At 38.9% G+C, this 16,598-nt stretch overlaps 1 protein-coding gene across 4 annotated transcripts in view; it reads right to left on the bottom strand.

Moving 5' to 3' along the window:
- Positions 1-384: 384 nt before the first annotated feature.
- The window catches only part of WASHC3 (WASH complex subunit 3), a 31,013-nt gene continuing 14,799 nt past the window's right edge, over positions 385-16,598 (bottom strand). For 2 of the 4 annotated variants that reach the window (XM_040984368.1, XM_040984358.1), the window contains exons 6-7: positions 8,150-8,214; positions 385-635 (exon numbers count right to left, since the gene is read on the bottom strand). In XM_040984368.1, coding sequence (XP_040840302.1) covers positions 551-635; positions 8,150-8,214 — 150 coding nt within the window. In that variant the 3' untranslated portion in view covers positions 385-550. Of the gene's footprint in view, positions 636-4,915; positions 5,655-8,149; positions 8,215-16,598 lie in introns of those variants that run through there. The other 2 variants (XM_040984382.1, XM_040984377.1) reach the window with 2 other exon arrangements.

The raw sequence follows: 16,598 nt of genomic DNA on the forward strand, positions 1-16,598 counted from the left end.
ACCATTAAAAAAAAAAAGGAAGGAAGAAAAGAGACAGACAGAAATCTCCCACTCACTGGTTCACTCTCCAAATGCCCTGGGCAGCCAGGCGCAGGCCAAACTGGAGAGAGGAGCTGGGACTCCACGGAGGCAACATGGATCCGAGCACTTGAGCCATCATCAACTGCTTCCCGGCGCGCTGGAATGGGACCTGAACCCAGGAACTTCGAAACAGGAGGTGGGTATCATAAGCAATGTCTTAATCGCTGTACAAAGGCTGACCCTACGTCAACTTAACTTTTAAATGCTCATTACATCCTTGAAATATTTTAGTAATCACAGTTTATTTAGATTATTCTCCTTCCCATTTCAGGGCCCTTTTTTTTGATAAGAAGACATAAGGGCCAGGTTATAAATGATTTATTTACTTTTTTTTTTTTTTACATAGAGAAAGCTTGGTCATGGGCATGCAGTCATTTGATATATTCATGATCAAGTGTTAAGAGTTTAGGCTCTCTCACAGAATACAAATTGTGCCCCAAAATATGCATATTTGTTATCAAAATTAGGCTCAGTCACTGAAAGAAGATTCACTGTCTGAACTTTCTGCTGCAGTTCTTTCACTCTCGCCGTCAGGCACTGGAGCATCTGGCCTCCTAAAAAAGAAGAAGAAGAAGAAAAAAAAAAAGGTTTTTCCAACTGAAGAAAGTACTTACAAACTGTAAATTAGGCTAATCTTAGAATATTGCTGCTAATAAATCTGCCAAGACTTGTCCTTAACCAAGGGTCTCTCGCTCTGCACCACAGCATGCTTCTCCCTGGCTGTGCGCACGGGGGATTAAGTGTTGTTTCTGCGGAGGCCGCAGCACTGTCTTCTCCTGCCAGTGCGTACACAGTGTGCTATCTCAGCACTTTCTGCTTCTCATTACCACGGAGCCCCAACTCTAGACAGAGATGTGATCTGTAGCGGCTGGCACGACTGGTGCTGAATCCCGGCAGCCTCAAGGGTACATGAGGTTCAGAGAAGGGAAGCTAGACAAGGAAAGAAAGCAAAGCTCTCATGTTCAGGAAAGCTGCAGGGGAAAGCTTAGAAACAGGAGAGAGCTCAACAACAGCCTTTAGGAAACAGGTAATGTGGACATTTTTCAGGGGAGAAGAACGCCTGCTCAAAGAAAAGTTCTTATTGTTTGTTGAATGCTTTCACTTAATGCTTTCTCTTGAGAAAATGAGTATAAAAAGTCTGAATTGGGGCCCTGATGCAATAGCCTAGTGGCTAATATCCTTGCCTGGCATGCTCAGGATTCCATATGTGCACCAGTTCATGTCCCAGTGGTCCTGCTTCCTATCCAGCTTCGTGCCTGAAAACAGTCTAAGACCACCCAAAGCCTTGAGACCCTGCACTCGCATGGTAGACCTGGAAGAAGTTCCTGGCCTCTGGCTTCCAACTGGCTCAGCTCTGGCCATTATGGGCACTTGGGAAGCCAATCAGAAGACGGAAGATCTTTCTCTGTCTCTCCTTCTCTCTGTAAATCTGACTTTCTAATAAAAATAAATAAATCTAAAAACAAAAGTCCGAGTTGGTAAAATTACTGTTCCAAAGACTTTCTAGGCATGAGAAGTAGCTGTGAGAATGGTGAAACTCCAACTCTAACTGGATGTGTTGTACCAAAATGAAATTTTTTTTAAAAAAGGATTTACTTGGGCCCAGCGCAGTGGCCTAGTAGCTAAATTCCTTGCCTTGAACGCGCCAGGATCCCATATGGGTGCCAGTTCTAATTCCGTCGACCTCACTTCCCATCCAGCTCCCTGCCTATGGCCTGGGAAAGCAGTCGAGGATGGCCCAAAGCCTTGGGACCCAGGACCCACGTGGGAGACCCGGAAGAGCTCCTGGCATCAGATTGGCACAGCTACAGCCGTTGCAGTAACTTTGGGAGTGAATCATCGAACAGAAGATCTTCCTCTCTGTCTCTCCTCCTCTCTGTATATATCTGACTTTAAAATGAAAATAAATAAATCTTAAAAAAAAATGATTTACTTATCTATTAATCTGAAACAGTTACAGAAAGAGGCCAGGAGAGATACCGAAATAAAGACAGAGAAATCTTTCATTCACTGATTCCATCTCCAGATGGTGACAATGGCCAGCTGGGACTGGGCAAAAACTAGGAACCAGGAGCTTGGCAGAAGCCAGATACCTGGATCACCTTCTGCTGTTTTTCCCAGGCCATCAGGAAGCAGTGGGATTAGAGGTGGAGCAGCCAGGACACAGAAGGGCACCTATGTTATAGGCAGTAGCTTTTACCTGCTATGCCACCCCCAAATGAAATTTTAATGGTGTTTAAAACACTCAACTAAAAAGGTTCCAATCATGCTGTGGCAGTAAATCTTTTCATCAGTCCAGTAGTTCTACTGTCCCGTCTCTAGTCATTCTTATCCTCAAGTAAATTAACCAAGGAAAATATGATTTTAGGGACACCCAAAGCAAAAGGAATAATAATATAGCTGCTGTGTCTTAATAAAACTCTACCAATTTCTTTTATTTATCAAAAACTCGTGGGGCCCGGCATGGTAGTCTAATGGCTGAAGTCGTCGCCTTACACATACCAGGATCCCATGTGAGTGCCAGTTCTAATCCCAGCTACTTCACTTCCCATCCAGCTCCCTACCTGTGGCCTAGGAAAGCAGTAGAGGATGGCTCAAATTGTTGGGACCTTGCACCAGAGTGAGAGACCAGGAAGAAGTTCCTGGCTCCAGATCAGCTCAACTCTGGCCATTGTGGTCACTTGGGGAGTGAACCAGCAAATGGAAGATCTTTCTGTCCTTCTCTTTGTAACTCTACCTTTCCAATTATATGTTACAAAATAGAAAGAAATGCTAGCACCAGTCTCTAGCCATTATATACTAACCCAGCTCTTCTGCTGGGTAAGTGTAGATTCTGCCTGTGAGGGACCCACATGGATGCAGAACAGTAAGGCTGTAAAGCTGGGCGTAGCATTTCCGGCTTCTGTCTGATGCTGCATCTGCCCCAAACACTAACATGAGACCACTGTCTTCTTCCCTCCTACAGAAGCAGCAACTCCACAAGTTCTGGACGTGACTACTGGACACATCTGCCCCAGGAAATGTCTCTGTGATGCCATGGATTTCTTACTTTGTTTAAAACAAAGAGAGAGAGAGAAAAAAATCAGAGATTTTCAATACCACATCAAAATTATATTGGTATGACAACTTGAACAACAACAAAAGTGCATAGTACTCCTTAAAAAAATGCTATCTAAGAAAAGTGTCCGAGCAACACAGTTCTTAAAGGGAATTGTACTCATTTCTTAATGGACCTGACATTGTAGCACATGGTAAAGATCACAGGTTGCAGAGCCAGACTGTGCGCGCTTTCCAACCCCAGCCGCTGTCCCTGCTGGACAGCAGAAGATTCCAGAATATACGGTAAGTCGTCTATAAATGTAATCTGGTATATCAATAGATTCATTACCATCACGAACCTGGTTTTTGCTAAGAACTGCGTTGGAAATCAGATACGGAGGCAAAAAGTAATTCCTGTCCTTCAGCTGCTATTTCAGTGCGGAAACTATAAAGGCAAATGAAGTACTGTTACAGAGTATGGTATACAAGAAACACAAGCAAACCTTGCCAGTATACAAAGGAAACGTGACTGGCTCTAACTGAAAAAAATAAAACCATTTATTTTTGGAACTGTCCAGTCATAGAAGTGAGGTCCACTCCACTCAACCAGTTCAAAATTAATCTTTGATTCATTATACTGCTGTGTAGGAGAAGGTTAGACAAAAGGTTACTGGCAGATAAATTCCTCAGAGGTCAGGAAAATTTGCTGGATTTCTAAAAGAAAAGTTGTCTTACTTTCCAGTATCATTTTCTTTAAAACTAATAATTTCCTCCTGGTCTTGGTGCTTAAATTGACTGAAATGGTTATTTCTATTTCTGGTAACTATAAGAGTAGGTTATTCTGTCTGGGAGGACAGGATAAATGTTTTTTGAATAGATCTCACCAGAACAAATGCCAACTGAGCTGACTGTGCTCAAAGCCTGCACAGTAACTCTTAATTCAATTATGTTCTCCTTAAGCCAAATCAATATGTTGTACACTGCACCCTTGCACTAGCAAGGGGAATGTGACTAGTTGAATTTCCATTTCAGAAGTTTATGCTTTATTGCAAAGTTGAAACTACAGATGTTCAGTTTGAGAAACTGAGCATAACTTCAACAGAGAACTCTGTATATATCAAACATATCTCTTGAAACTATAAATGGAATAGAGCTAACTACAGGATTATGGATATGTTGTGTTCCAAAAGCCTGGTAAATTCCATGTTTGGAATCTGGTACATTAAGACGTTCATAAATCAACAGCTAACATTTATTGAACATTCACTACTTGTCCAGAGCTTTTAAATGAATCTTAGTCTGGAGAACTTTTATGAAGAGAGGACCTCTTCTATATTTCATTGTACTAATGAAGAAACTGACACACAAAGAAGGTGGTGGAAAGGCACACAGCAGAATGAAGCTGTATCCATGAGCTGCCTGAGCTGTGTCCATCAGGGATGTCACCTCTTGCCCATGGGCTATTTACTAGAGTCAAAAGTCCCAATTACAAAGTGGGAATGATGACCTTAGTTACTGAGATAGAAACCAAGAACTTCAAACCCCTCTTACTAAGAAATTCTGGAAGCTGACCGGAAGAATTTTTAAGGCATAAATTACATTTCTATATTATGAATGAAAACTCAAGGCAATTCATATTTTTAAAATTTCTGTTTTCCTTTTTCCTCTAAACTCTTTGAGTAGGATAGCGACTAGGATATCATTTTACATCTCTTCAATACACTAAGCTAATTTTTACAAGCCAAATAGAACTAATCCTTAGTTATATAAGAATTAGTGTTATTTTTAAAACTGTGTTTTCAAAAATAAACATTCACTTATAAGTGTCAAATAAATAGTATTTAGTCAGTAATCATCAGGCACTTTCTTCAGTTTTGCAGATTTCAACTCTATGACAATCATTTTTCTAGGAAAAGTGCCAGGTTTTCCTTTTTTTCTATCATATGGCACTTTTAAATTGTGTACACTGAGCTTCCAAATTTTATACACATGACAACTGAATACCAAAATATTTTATGAACAAGACTGTTTCCAAATTAACCTCAGCTTTGTTCTTTGCTCAGTGCAGACAGGATCTGGGCTATTTCTTCCAACAGTGATACAGTTTGTCTTAGTATCTGAAGCTAATAAAAGATAAAGTATGTATTTATAACTAAAAAAAAATAAAACATACCAGTGTTTACTAAAGATCTTGCTTGAGGCTCAATAAGAACCTAACATTCTAATTAAAAGTGTACTTTTCTCTCAGATGGCACATTTTCTTATCTTTCATCATATTCTCTTCTCCCAAAGTGAGGTTCTTTAAGCTTTATGTAAACACCATCATCCAAAGTGCCAGAATCCTTGTTAATAAGGTGGTGGATTCCACTTATCATACCTATTTAACTGCAGTTGGAACTGCTTTGCTATTATTCGTGTCAAGTTTTTGTGAGTCATCTCCACTTTAACCAGTGCCCCTGGTAACCAATGGCATAGCACTTATGAGGTAATGGGTCGGAATTCAGGCTCCAGGCTGTGGTTGGGCAGCAGCTTTTCTGTAAGACAATGTTAACTGTTACTGGAATTCTACCCTAAAACTTGGCACCCCCTCGCAGTGGAATGTTTCCTAACATTTACAGACAACCACTTCCCCTTACACTTGTTAAGAGTCGTGGGGTAGTTGAGATTCTCTCCTGGTAGGCGCTCATGAACTTGTTAATACTGAATGTTGTTCTGGAGAACAAACTAGCCAAGCCAACAAGCTGAGGAAAAGGGAGCTCCTCAAAGAGGAAAGAAAACATTGAAAACACCAATAGGGAAGAGGAAGATGATACATTCAGGGAGCTGCAAGTAGTTTACTGTGGCTGTATAACACAGACTGTTTGGGAAGAGTGGCAAAAGATGACGTTCAAGCACAATCTGAGCCCTGATAATAAAACCTTACTACATAATGCTAAGATGTTTAGACTACAAGTTTCAGGCAGTGAAGAGTCATGGGAAGACTTGAAGCAGGTCTCAGGCAGGAACAGAGCTACTTAGGCTTCAGTGAACACCTTGAAGGAGAATGGAAAAACTCATCAGGAGCCGCTACACTAATGAGAACCTGAACTCAACAGAAATGGGTACGGAGGTGTACGATCAGATGTAAACGTAAGAAATTCATGGTCACTGGGGTATGAGTTTGGATATCCAGGACATGCTGATTCTTACAGGTGCTGATTTTTCATTTATTTAATTTTCTTTATACAGAAATATATTTTTAAAGGCCATTTTAGCTATGCTATTATGTAATGCACACTATGTATTTCCAGAAGAAAAAATGAGGTCATAATAAATGTTAACTATAATATATATTCCAATGACTACTAAAACAGTTTGGATCCATATGTTCAAATTACATTAAATTATATGTCATAATCCATCTAATTTTAAAGTGTGCTTCAGAAGCAATTTCTAGAACAAATATAAAATATCCCAGAGATAGTTTATTTCAAATTACCATGCTGTACCATTGTACTTAAACTATTTGCTACTTGGACACATATCCAAAATAGACACATGTTAGAAACCTTAAGTTTTAGTTTGAAAGATCAAAATAAAGAAAAATGTTTGTGGTATCTCACTTCTGATATGTGCATTTTTCCTAAAGGGCTAACAGCTAAGAAAAATTTCAAAGCCTACAAAAGTAGTATAAACGCCTAGGTTACACACTATTTAAACACACCAGAGTGAACTAAAGTCCCAAACTGGAAACATTCTTTCTAACTCTCTGTAAAACTCAATAGTTCCAAAGGATTAATTAATACACATTTTATTCAGAATGAACTATATTAGCGAGGTTCACACAGATGGAATGAATCATTATCAAATTTCTGAGCCACAATTTTTTTTAGCATTTCTGAAAAAATATTTTATAAGCAATGTGCATAGATCGATGCCTAGTTTCATAATAACCATTAATGTGTCTTTAGGGTGACTTGGCCCTATTGATTTCTCAGTATAGCTCAACCTTGATAATTTTTAAAATAAATATCATACATATTAAGGATCTCTATGAAAACAAGGTAGGTACAACTGCCACCTGTGCCCAGCCCCAACAAAATCCCACACAAGAAAAATGTAGCATGAAAAGAACTACCACCTGGGAGAGGTATCTGCCTAGTGGTCAGGATGCTTCTATGTGGGTGCTCCCATCTTCCACGAGAATGTCATGGCTTTAGTGTCAGCTGTGCTCCTAACTGCAGCTTCATGCTAACATGTATCCTAAGAGGCAGTAAGTAATGGCTCCAGTGGGTGGGATCCCAGCCACTGACCCTGAACCTGAACTGAACCTCCTGGCTTCCACGCTCAGGCTGTGGTGGGCGCCAAGCAGTAGGAAGCAGACAGAAGCTCTCTGTTGTCCTCATCTCTGTGTCTCTTCAAGAAATCACTACATTCTAATTTTCAAAACCTTTTCATGAATTTCAGTTCTTTTAGACATACAGATACACTATGTTCGATGAAACTGCTCCTGGAAGCTACCATTGTATGCAGCAGGTAAAGCCATCACTTGCAACTCTTCTGTCTTCCATATGGGTACTGTTCATGCCCAGCTGCTCCACCTCTGACCCAGTTCCCTGGTAATGGCTTAGGGAAAGCAGTAGAAGATGGCCCAAGTGCTTGGACACTGCCACCAATGTGGGAGATCGACAAAAAGCTCCTGGCTGCTGGTTTCAGGCCTCAGCTGGCCCAGCATCGGACACCGTGGCCATCTGGGATGTGAATCAACAGATGAGATTTCTCTCTCTCTCCTTCTCACTGCAACTCTTTCAAATAAATCATTCTTTAAAAGCAACACAAACCAAAACAAAAACTGCTCCTAAAATGTGCAAATGTTGGATTTGTTAGCATAAGATTTTGTCCTCATGTTTATAACACAGCAAGGATTCTATGAAGATAGTTTCCAGAAACATAGAACGCTCTACAGGGAAATAATATAGCTTGAAATATTTTATTACAACTGACAAATGCAATAAGTTGACAGGATATCATTACTAGAAGAATTACTCACTCAAGAAGATCTGGATCCAGACCTTCTGACATCATTTTGTTCCTTATTGCCATCACTGGAACACCCTAAGCAAAAGACACAAGATAATAACTTAACCATGAAAAATGCTCCTTTAATGTTTTTACACAGAAACTGAAACAAAACTTTTACATATATCATTATTTAAAAGAGTTCATAATTTGAATTACTATGCACATAGCTACTGAATAATATAAGGCACACATTTTACACTGATCTAATGGAATCAATACCACAGAAGCTTGAATTAAAATTATCTAAGCTTTCCTGAGAACCTGTGTAGTAACAGGATGTTTCACAATATGAGAACACGGGACCTGACCATGAGGCATCAGATCTTGCCTGAAGAACAGCGGACAAAGTATGCAGAGGATAAGCCCTACCCTGGGACATAACTGCGAGAGGTTACAGAAGGAAAGAAATGGAGGAAGAGGCAATGAAGTCATCAAGTAGCTTAAATCTGTACCTGTGCTTGCTTCAAGTATTTTGCATGAAATTGGTTAAATGTGAAATATGTAAATTACAATGTATTTTGTCTGATTTACTACCTTAAATATCTATTGTAAAAGGGTCTAGAAGACAGTTTGTGAAGAAACTGGAAACATCAGTAAGATATAGAAAAACTAAAAAGAAACCAGATGAAAACTCTGGCATTGAAAAATATAATAACTGAAATGAAAAAAAATTATCTGAGCTTTTTTTGTTAATAATTCTACTGGTTAGAAAACAGAGATCAAATACTCATTTTCATCACCCAAAGTGGGGGAAAAATGACAACTTAAACAATCAAGAAACGGCAAAAAAAGCACAACAACATATAATTAGAGTCTTTAAAAATATATAACAGTTATCTTAATTTTTTTCTTTTTAAACAAACGATCAAATTCTATCTAGAAAACTCAGACACAAAAACCAAAGAATCAAAGAGCTATATATATAGTCTCTTAGAACTATATTATACATCTTCTAGTCAGCAATATAAACAATAAATACTGATAATTTTATAAGTGTCTACATTTCAAAAACAGAGAATACATAAATTTTAGAGATTAAGTTAAAATATAAAAGCATAAGTAAAGGGCACATCAACAAATACAACTCTGCTTGAAAAGAGGACCGATCTGAGAAACACTGAGAGCGCTCAGGGTGAAGACAGAACCAAACACATCACACCATTCCTGACATTAGGAACACTGGTGGGGTGTGGCAGAGTTGAGGACCTTGATGACAACACTGGATGCGACCACCTCCCTCACACAGGAGGCAAACTGGGTCAAGAATGGAAGGCATAAATGCCCTCTTCCCTCTGTTGCAGCTGAATGCTCGGCCCTTCAGTCTTCCCGTGTGACCAACTGCTCCACACATCTAGGTTAAACGTAAGGTGGAGAACTGCCCCGGGAAGCTCTGATGGTCCAGGACAGTTTCAGAGCCCCACTCTGAAGTTTCCAGGCACATGACTGCACAGAGGTCCCTCTGCTTGCTTCTGCACTTGTTCCTCCCATGTTTTCTGGCTTCAGGGATCCTAGCAGATGGTCACCAGGAAATGTGGTTGGTGATAGAAAATCTGACATCATAATGAATATCTCAATGTTTAATATTCCTGTGGTAGGCAGCAGAATGCTTCTGGCTCCAGAAATAAAGGGCTCCTTGCCCTCAGGAGCATACAGTCAATCAGATGTGTTATAATACAATCATGACATTGATATTAATGCCTGCGTAATGGGGAACACTGAATTCAGGAAAAGCTACACTATGCTTGATGGTCAGTGGAAGACGCAGTGACGTGACTTTTGATCTATGTCTTAAAAATGACATAGGAGCTTGCTTATAATTAAAAATGAAAGCCTTATAAACAAACACAAATCTTTAAAGAAGTTTATCATATATAAACTTAAATCAGATGTATTTTTTTAAGAACAAGTGTACACTTGTCCAGATAATTCCCTTCTCCAAATGTTGATTTTATTTTACATTTCTTAGTGAGTCTCTGCTTAGGAGCATCCAATGTGAATGCACTCTTAGGACTATGTTAAGGCATGAGATTAAAAACAACACTACTTTAAGTATATATATTACTTAGAACACCGACTTAACAGATTTAAAAACAAAATCTAGTTAACAATCAAATTATTAAGAGAAGAAAGCTGACTGAACAACAAAATTGGGCATTTAACTAGATAACTAATTGCGATTCAATTATTTCGGACTCTAGAGGGAAAGCAGTTGGGAATACTTCAGAACACTGAGCAGAGAGAAAAAGGAGCACAGCTAACTCAACTTTGTTTTAAAAGACCTTATAGCTGCTATTAACTATGCTTTGAGGTATAAAGTCTGCAAAGTCCGCTATGTGATATATTTATTATACTTTAGTATAATCCACAGGACATCACGGGAAAGGCTATACAAATAATTATAAAGCAAGAAAACATAAAGAGAAAATGGGCTGAAGAAAACATTTCTTAACATATGGCAAAGAAAGTGATATGGGATTGAGACGCAGGGAGGTGGTCACGCAAGAGGCAACAATGGGAGTAGGGAAGCTGGTGAAATTGAGTAGACTCTTATTTTAAAATTTCATGCAGTTCATGGAATCAAATGTGGTGGAAGAATAAAAATCTGAATCTAGAAATTCAATATTTTAACCTTAGTTTCTTGGACTTATTTAGTATAGACATACTAAAAAAATCGGTGCATCCTTAATAATTTCTGCATATGGACATGGGTAAAGGAAAATACACAAGACACACTATCTCATTCTATTAGAAACTTCATGTCACATCTTGATACAAATCTCATAAAATTTGATTTAAAAAAAAATGGCCTATGTTCCAAAGAGATTTGTCATTATGTTTCCAATGATATGGCTTAGAAAACTTTTCCTTAAAGGTCAAGTAACAGAATCTGGTTTGTTAAACATCAAAAAGAAGTGTCCAATTTCTACTCACCCAGAGACAAAGCTACTGGTGGTCTAAGGAGGGTATGAAAGACCTCAAAGCTGAAGTCTACTGAACTGTGGGGTTTTTTTTGGCAAGTGGAGATGGCAGTTTGTCCAACATAAGTAATGAAGAAGAGAGAAGGCAGCCATAAGCCTGATGTTCCAAAAAATCATGTCTTTATTTGCGTCACTGGAGAAAGTGCGTAAAGAAGCCACACTAATGAAATTAGGATGGCCACACGAATGGTGAAATACCAGTTTCTTATATCATAGGAACCACTCGGAGCGGGACAGGACTGCCAATATTTATATATACTTGTGATTGTGTTCATGAAAACCAAGCTACTGAATCCCTTTATAAATCATGTTGAAATTTTCCTAGAGTTTCAGATTAGAAGCGGAGGTTGGGGAGGGAAGCCTCTTAATTTAAGAGAGATAAATGACTATTTTTTTAAATTAAAAAAAAATAAACCCTATATTTTAGAGATTTTCTCTTGGCTTATAAGTTTGAATTGCAACAATTGTTATGAAAGATGGAAATCTTGAAGTGCTTTTCCCTACCTGGGACAATGATAATAATGAAAAAGATCTATTATGTTGATAGATGACCAAAATTTTATTTTTTAGGGGAGAAAGGAGTAGAAATTGAAAAGAGGCTTTGATAGAAGAAAGGCAGCCAGTTCTCCAATCAGATTCCTTTTATTTAAGTGCTAAGGTAGTCAAACTGACTCATTCACTTACACTTTTGCCTTCTAACTTTCAACAGCTTTAAAAAACATCAATATTGCATTTTATGAAATACATTAGAAGTGTGTGACAGTTAAGATAAAAAGTTCAGATAAAATAGGACGTAACTGGATAAATGGTTACTGAACAAATTATAATTAATGAAAAGGAAATCTCCTAGCCATGAAACTGACTATGGCTCTCTGGAACAGCAGAAGTTTCATTTCTAACTTGAACACATTTAGAAAATAGTAAACTTTAACCCTGATACTGTTGTCACCAAGGAGTGTTGATTTGATTCCAAATATCCGGGTAGTAAAATGGATCACAAATCTTGACTAGTAACTATACATGAAACCAAACAGTAAATTATTCCTTTTTAAAGAATTATCTCAAGATAAATTTCACAGTGATGAATACTTTCTCACTGTTGGCAGCTTTCTTTAAAAATGGTGGAAATGAACAAAAAATGGGAAAATGAACAAAAATTGTACAAGCTATGGCCAGAGCCCCAGGAAGTTGGTAAGTCAATTGTTATTAATTTGCTCATAAGACGCTTTTAACAATCTTTCCCTTTTAGGGTATGGGCGCTGAAGAAAAACCATTTAGTTAGTATTTCAAAAAGGAAGGGTCTAGGGTTGTGAGACGGTAATAGCTGCGTTGATTTTCCCGTGTGGCCGACTTACCCTTTCTGCTTCTGCCTCCCACAGGTACACTTCTAACCGGTAAGCATCAAGCAAACGGGCCTGCTTTTTATGCATTGTGTAACTTCCTGATTATTTGTTTAAGATCAGTTTGAAGTTGTGGAAGACTCATTCTATTTTCATTATAATGCAAAACAGTATTTAAAATGCAAAGATGTGCTTTGAAGTGTAAGTTAATGCTACATTATGATTATAGACCTCATTTTGTTAAAATAATTGGACTTTGAAATATGTATTAACTAGAACCTAAATGTTATTAGTCTTGTTTTCTAGGGAAAAAAAAAGTTTATAGCAGATATTTTTGCTTTTTATTAATCTAAGAATATACAAGTTCAGATGATCTCCTGTTCAGTTTTGCAAAACAAATTACTACATATGCCTCCTTTAAAGAGGATTTTAAAAAGTATCTCCAAACATAGTAATAAAAGCTATAAAGAATGGGATTCTTAACAATTAAATATAAATACAATACTAATCAAATATTGTTCTTCTACAACTCAAATGCAGAGGCAACTGTGCAGTATACCATTTCATTGGTATGAGACTATTTTTCAGATATGATTTTAGAAACATTTACTTATTTGAGAAGCAGAGAGAAACATGGAAAAGTCCGATTTTTTGGTTCACTCCCCCAAGCCTGCATCAGCCAGGACTGGGCAGAACTGAAACCTGGAAGCTGAGCGCTCCACCCAGGTCTCTCAAGGTCTCCAGTGTGGACAGCAGGGTTTCAATTATTTGAGCCATCCTCACTGGCTCATACGATCTGCACTCGCAGGCAGCTGAAGTGAGGAGCTGGAATTACGTATCAGGTCTAGGTACTTGGTATCTTAATCTCTAGGATAAACGCTTCTCCTAAAATAGTTAAAACTCTAAACTCTCCCGGAGCTCACCGCTCAAAAACATTTCCCATGGGCTATAAGTACCAAAAGTAAAAGTAGTTATGGTAAGCAAACAGTTTCTGAGAACAGGTCCTTCACAAATTACCATTTGGAAGTAACTGAACACCACCTAAGGAAGTAAAGTTCCAATGAGAAATGATGCTGTATTAGTATTAAAAGATTTTCATCAGGACAATTCTAGTAAAAACTGGTGTCAATGAATACCAGCCGAACAGACAGCAACCGAGGGCAGCACATGTATTTCCAAACATATGTTGAAAATCATATGACATAACAACCATCTTCCTTTTACATGGCACCTTCAATCTTTATCACACATTAGGAAATGGACAAAACTTTAAATCTGAACTCAGCAACACTGTTCCTTATGGCTACAAACCTTTTGAGAAATATTTAAAAAAAAACAAAGGGAATAAACAGAAGGGCCAATACAGAATTGAAAGGCCATGTTTCTGAATATTAAATCAACATGTAGCATTAGTGGTTCTGGGCTTCCTAACCTTCAGGACAACATGGGAGGATCCAAAGGGGAGTCAATACGCTTGAAAAAAAAGAGCATCCGTGAGACTAGCACAATAATTCTTCACACACAGTTTCTTCAGAAGCCAGCTCACTGACGTTAGCAGAGAACAAGTCATTTTTTTTTTTACTTCTCTGCCAAAAACATGACAAACAGTTGTTTCTAGGTTTCCGGGATACTCAGGCTGTGTTAACGCAGGGTCTTTAACTGGTAGCTGTCAAAGACTTGTGCTTATGGAGACGTGCTACCAAAGGTGCTTGCGTTTCACACAGAATGAAATGTGCAGCCAGAAGGAGCACTGCTGACAGTGGTCACCTGAGGTCCGTGCAGCAGAGCGCCTGGTCGCAGACAACCATCCTGCAAAGCTTTCCTTTGTTATTTCATTTTCAGGCAAACAGACCAGGTTGTACATTTGATGGGAAGGATAAAATCGTTTCAATTTCAAAGTCAGTTATTAGGATGGGCATTTAGCCTAGTGCTTCAGACACCTGCACGCCACACCAGACTGGCTCGGTTGGAGCCCGAGCTCTGCCTCCCGACTCCAGCTTTCCATCTTCTCAGATATATGGGAAACTGTCACTAGACATGCAGCTCTTACCTTCAACGACTAGTGTGAGACTGAAACATCACAAAATCCTGTCTCCTCCATCCCACAGGTTCATATGCTCAAAACTGACTTTGTTACTGATTAGTAATCCTTTGTCTTCTGAATTAAATGAAACACATAAATACACTTACATAGTACTTAAAATTGAAGAAATAACATAGCTATTGAACTAAATCTGTATCACTATTTTTCACAGTTGTAGTTAAATATGAACCAGTAGGGCCCGGCACGGCAGCCTAATGGCTAAAGTCCTTGCCCTGCATGCACCAGGATTTCATGTGGACACCAGTCCTAATCCTGGTGACCCCGCTTCCCATCCAGCATGTGGTCTGGGAAAACAGTCAAGGATAACCCAAAGCCTTGGACCCTGCACCCATGTGGGAGACCAGGAAGAAACTCCTGGCTCTCGGCTTGGGTTCTGCTCAGTTCTGACCATGCAGCCACTTGGGGGAGTGAATCAACAGATGGAAGATCTTCCTGTCTCTCCTCCTCTCTGTATATCTGACTTTCAAGGTAAAAAAAAAAACTTCCAAAAAAAAAAAAAAAGCACCAGTAGCCTTTTTTTTTTTTTTTTTTTTTTTTTTTTTTTTTAGACAATATTGTTGCCATGAGGAACCTCCCTTGGAGTTTGCTGCCATGGAAAGCTATGTTTGAGGGTAACATTCCCTACCCGTGAAATGTGAAGCATACTCTACTTCATGCCGGATTAGTTTCTCCAGATCCTGGGTGTATCACTTCTTAATGAACATGTGAAATAGTCATTTGGCAATCTCTACCCTTAGTTAATGGAAGTCACATTTCTCCAGGTCAACATCCTGCTGGCAACAGACCCAGCTGAACCACCAAACCCAGAGATTATTTAATTCACTTTTTATGTCAGCCAAAGAAAATAGGGCTTAAAAAAAGTGCAAGTGTCCCATTTTGGCAAATATGTTTTCAAAAAATACAAGTCATTAGCTTCTTAATGTGGGGGTTGGACTTTCCTAATACACAACTTATTACTGGCAAAGGAATCACCAAACTCTGCCAGTTAAAAGTGGAGAAATTTTGGAAAAGTGACCTATACATACAGTTCCAGTTAAGTTATAAAAGCAATAAGTAATTCAGAATAAAGCAATATGTCAAGCTGTACTGTTATGACAACAAACATTAAATCACAATCAATTATCTGCTACATTTGGAACATAACAGTATTACTTCTTGAAAAATCTTGTGTAAAATTTACTTTAGAAGGATGCCTGGCACAATGGCAAAATGGCTAAACCATACATTACAAGTGTCAGGATCCCACATGGGCACCGGTGTGTGCCCCAGATGCTTGATTTCCCATCCAGCTCCCTGTTTATGGCTGGGAAAGCAGTAGAGGATGTCCCAAAGCCTTGGGTCCCTGCACCCATGTGAGAGAGCCAGAAGTTCCTGGCTCCTGGCTTCTGATCAGCTCAGCTCTGGCTACTGTGGCCATTTGGGAAGTGAACTAGCAGATCTTTTTGTCTCCTCTCAGTAAATCTGATCTCCCTTTCCAATAAAAATATATGTCTTTTAAAAAAATTAAAAGACAGAAAAATCAGAAAATGCCAGTAGATGTTCCAGTGACATTCATTAGTGACAAAATAGTAATTTGGATATCAATTAATACATCATAAACCAAGAAGGAACTTCAGATCTCATTTTCTGTATGGAAGAACTGAGGCCTTGAGAGGTGACACGATCTGTACACGGTCAGACGGGCAGCACGTGGCAGTGAACCGTGCTGCATCTCAGCAGCACAGGGCACAGATCCAGTGTCCTCCTGGGCATTTCAGCTGTCTCTCAGAAGAATAACTACCCCGTCTTACTTTTCACAGGAGTGACAACAAAGGGCGGGGGGAGAACCACTGGAGGCCAAAACCCAAGGTCCTGTTTACTACCCTGTTAAGTGGTAATTGTGGCAAGCAAAAAATTATGTCTGTTTTTGTTCAAAGGAGGTTATGATAATTATCACGACTGTGAAGTATTTGTAGATATGTGAAAGGTGAGACCAGGTAAATGTAAAAGCAGCTT

This window comes from Ochotona curzoniae, unplaced genomic scaffold (assembly GCF_017591425.1).
Source record: "Ochotona curzoniae isolate NIBS_2020 unplaced genomic scaffold, NIBS_Ocur_1.0 contig_1014, whole genome shotgun sequence".
In the NCBI taxonomy this organism is placed as follows: Eukaryota; Metazoa; Chordata; class Mammalia; order Lagomorpha; family Ochotonidae; genus Ochotona; species Ochotona curzoniae.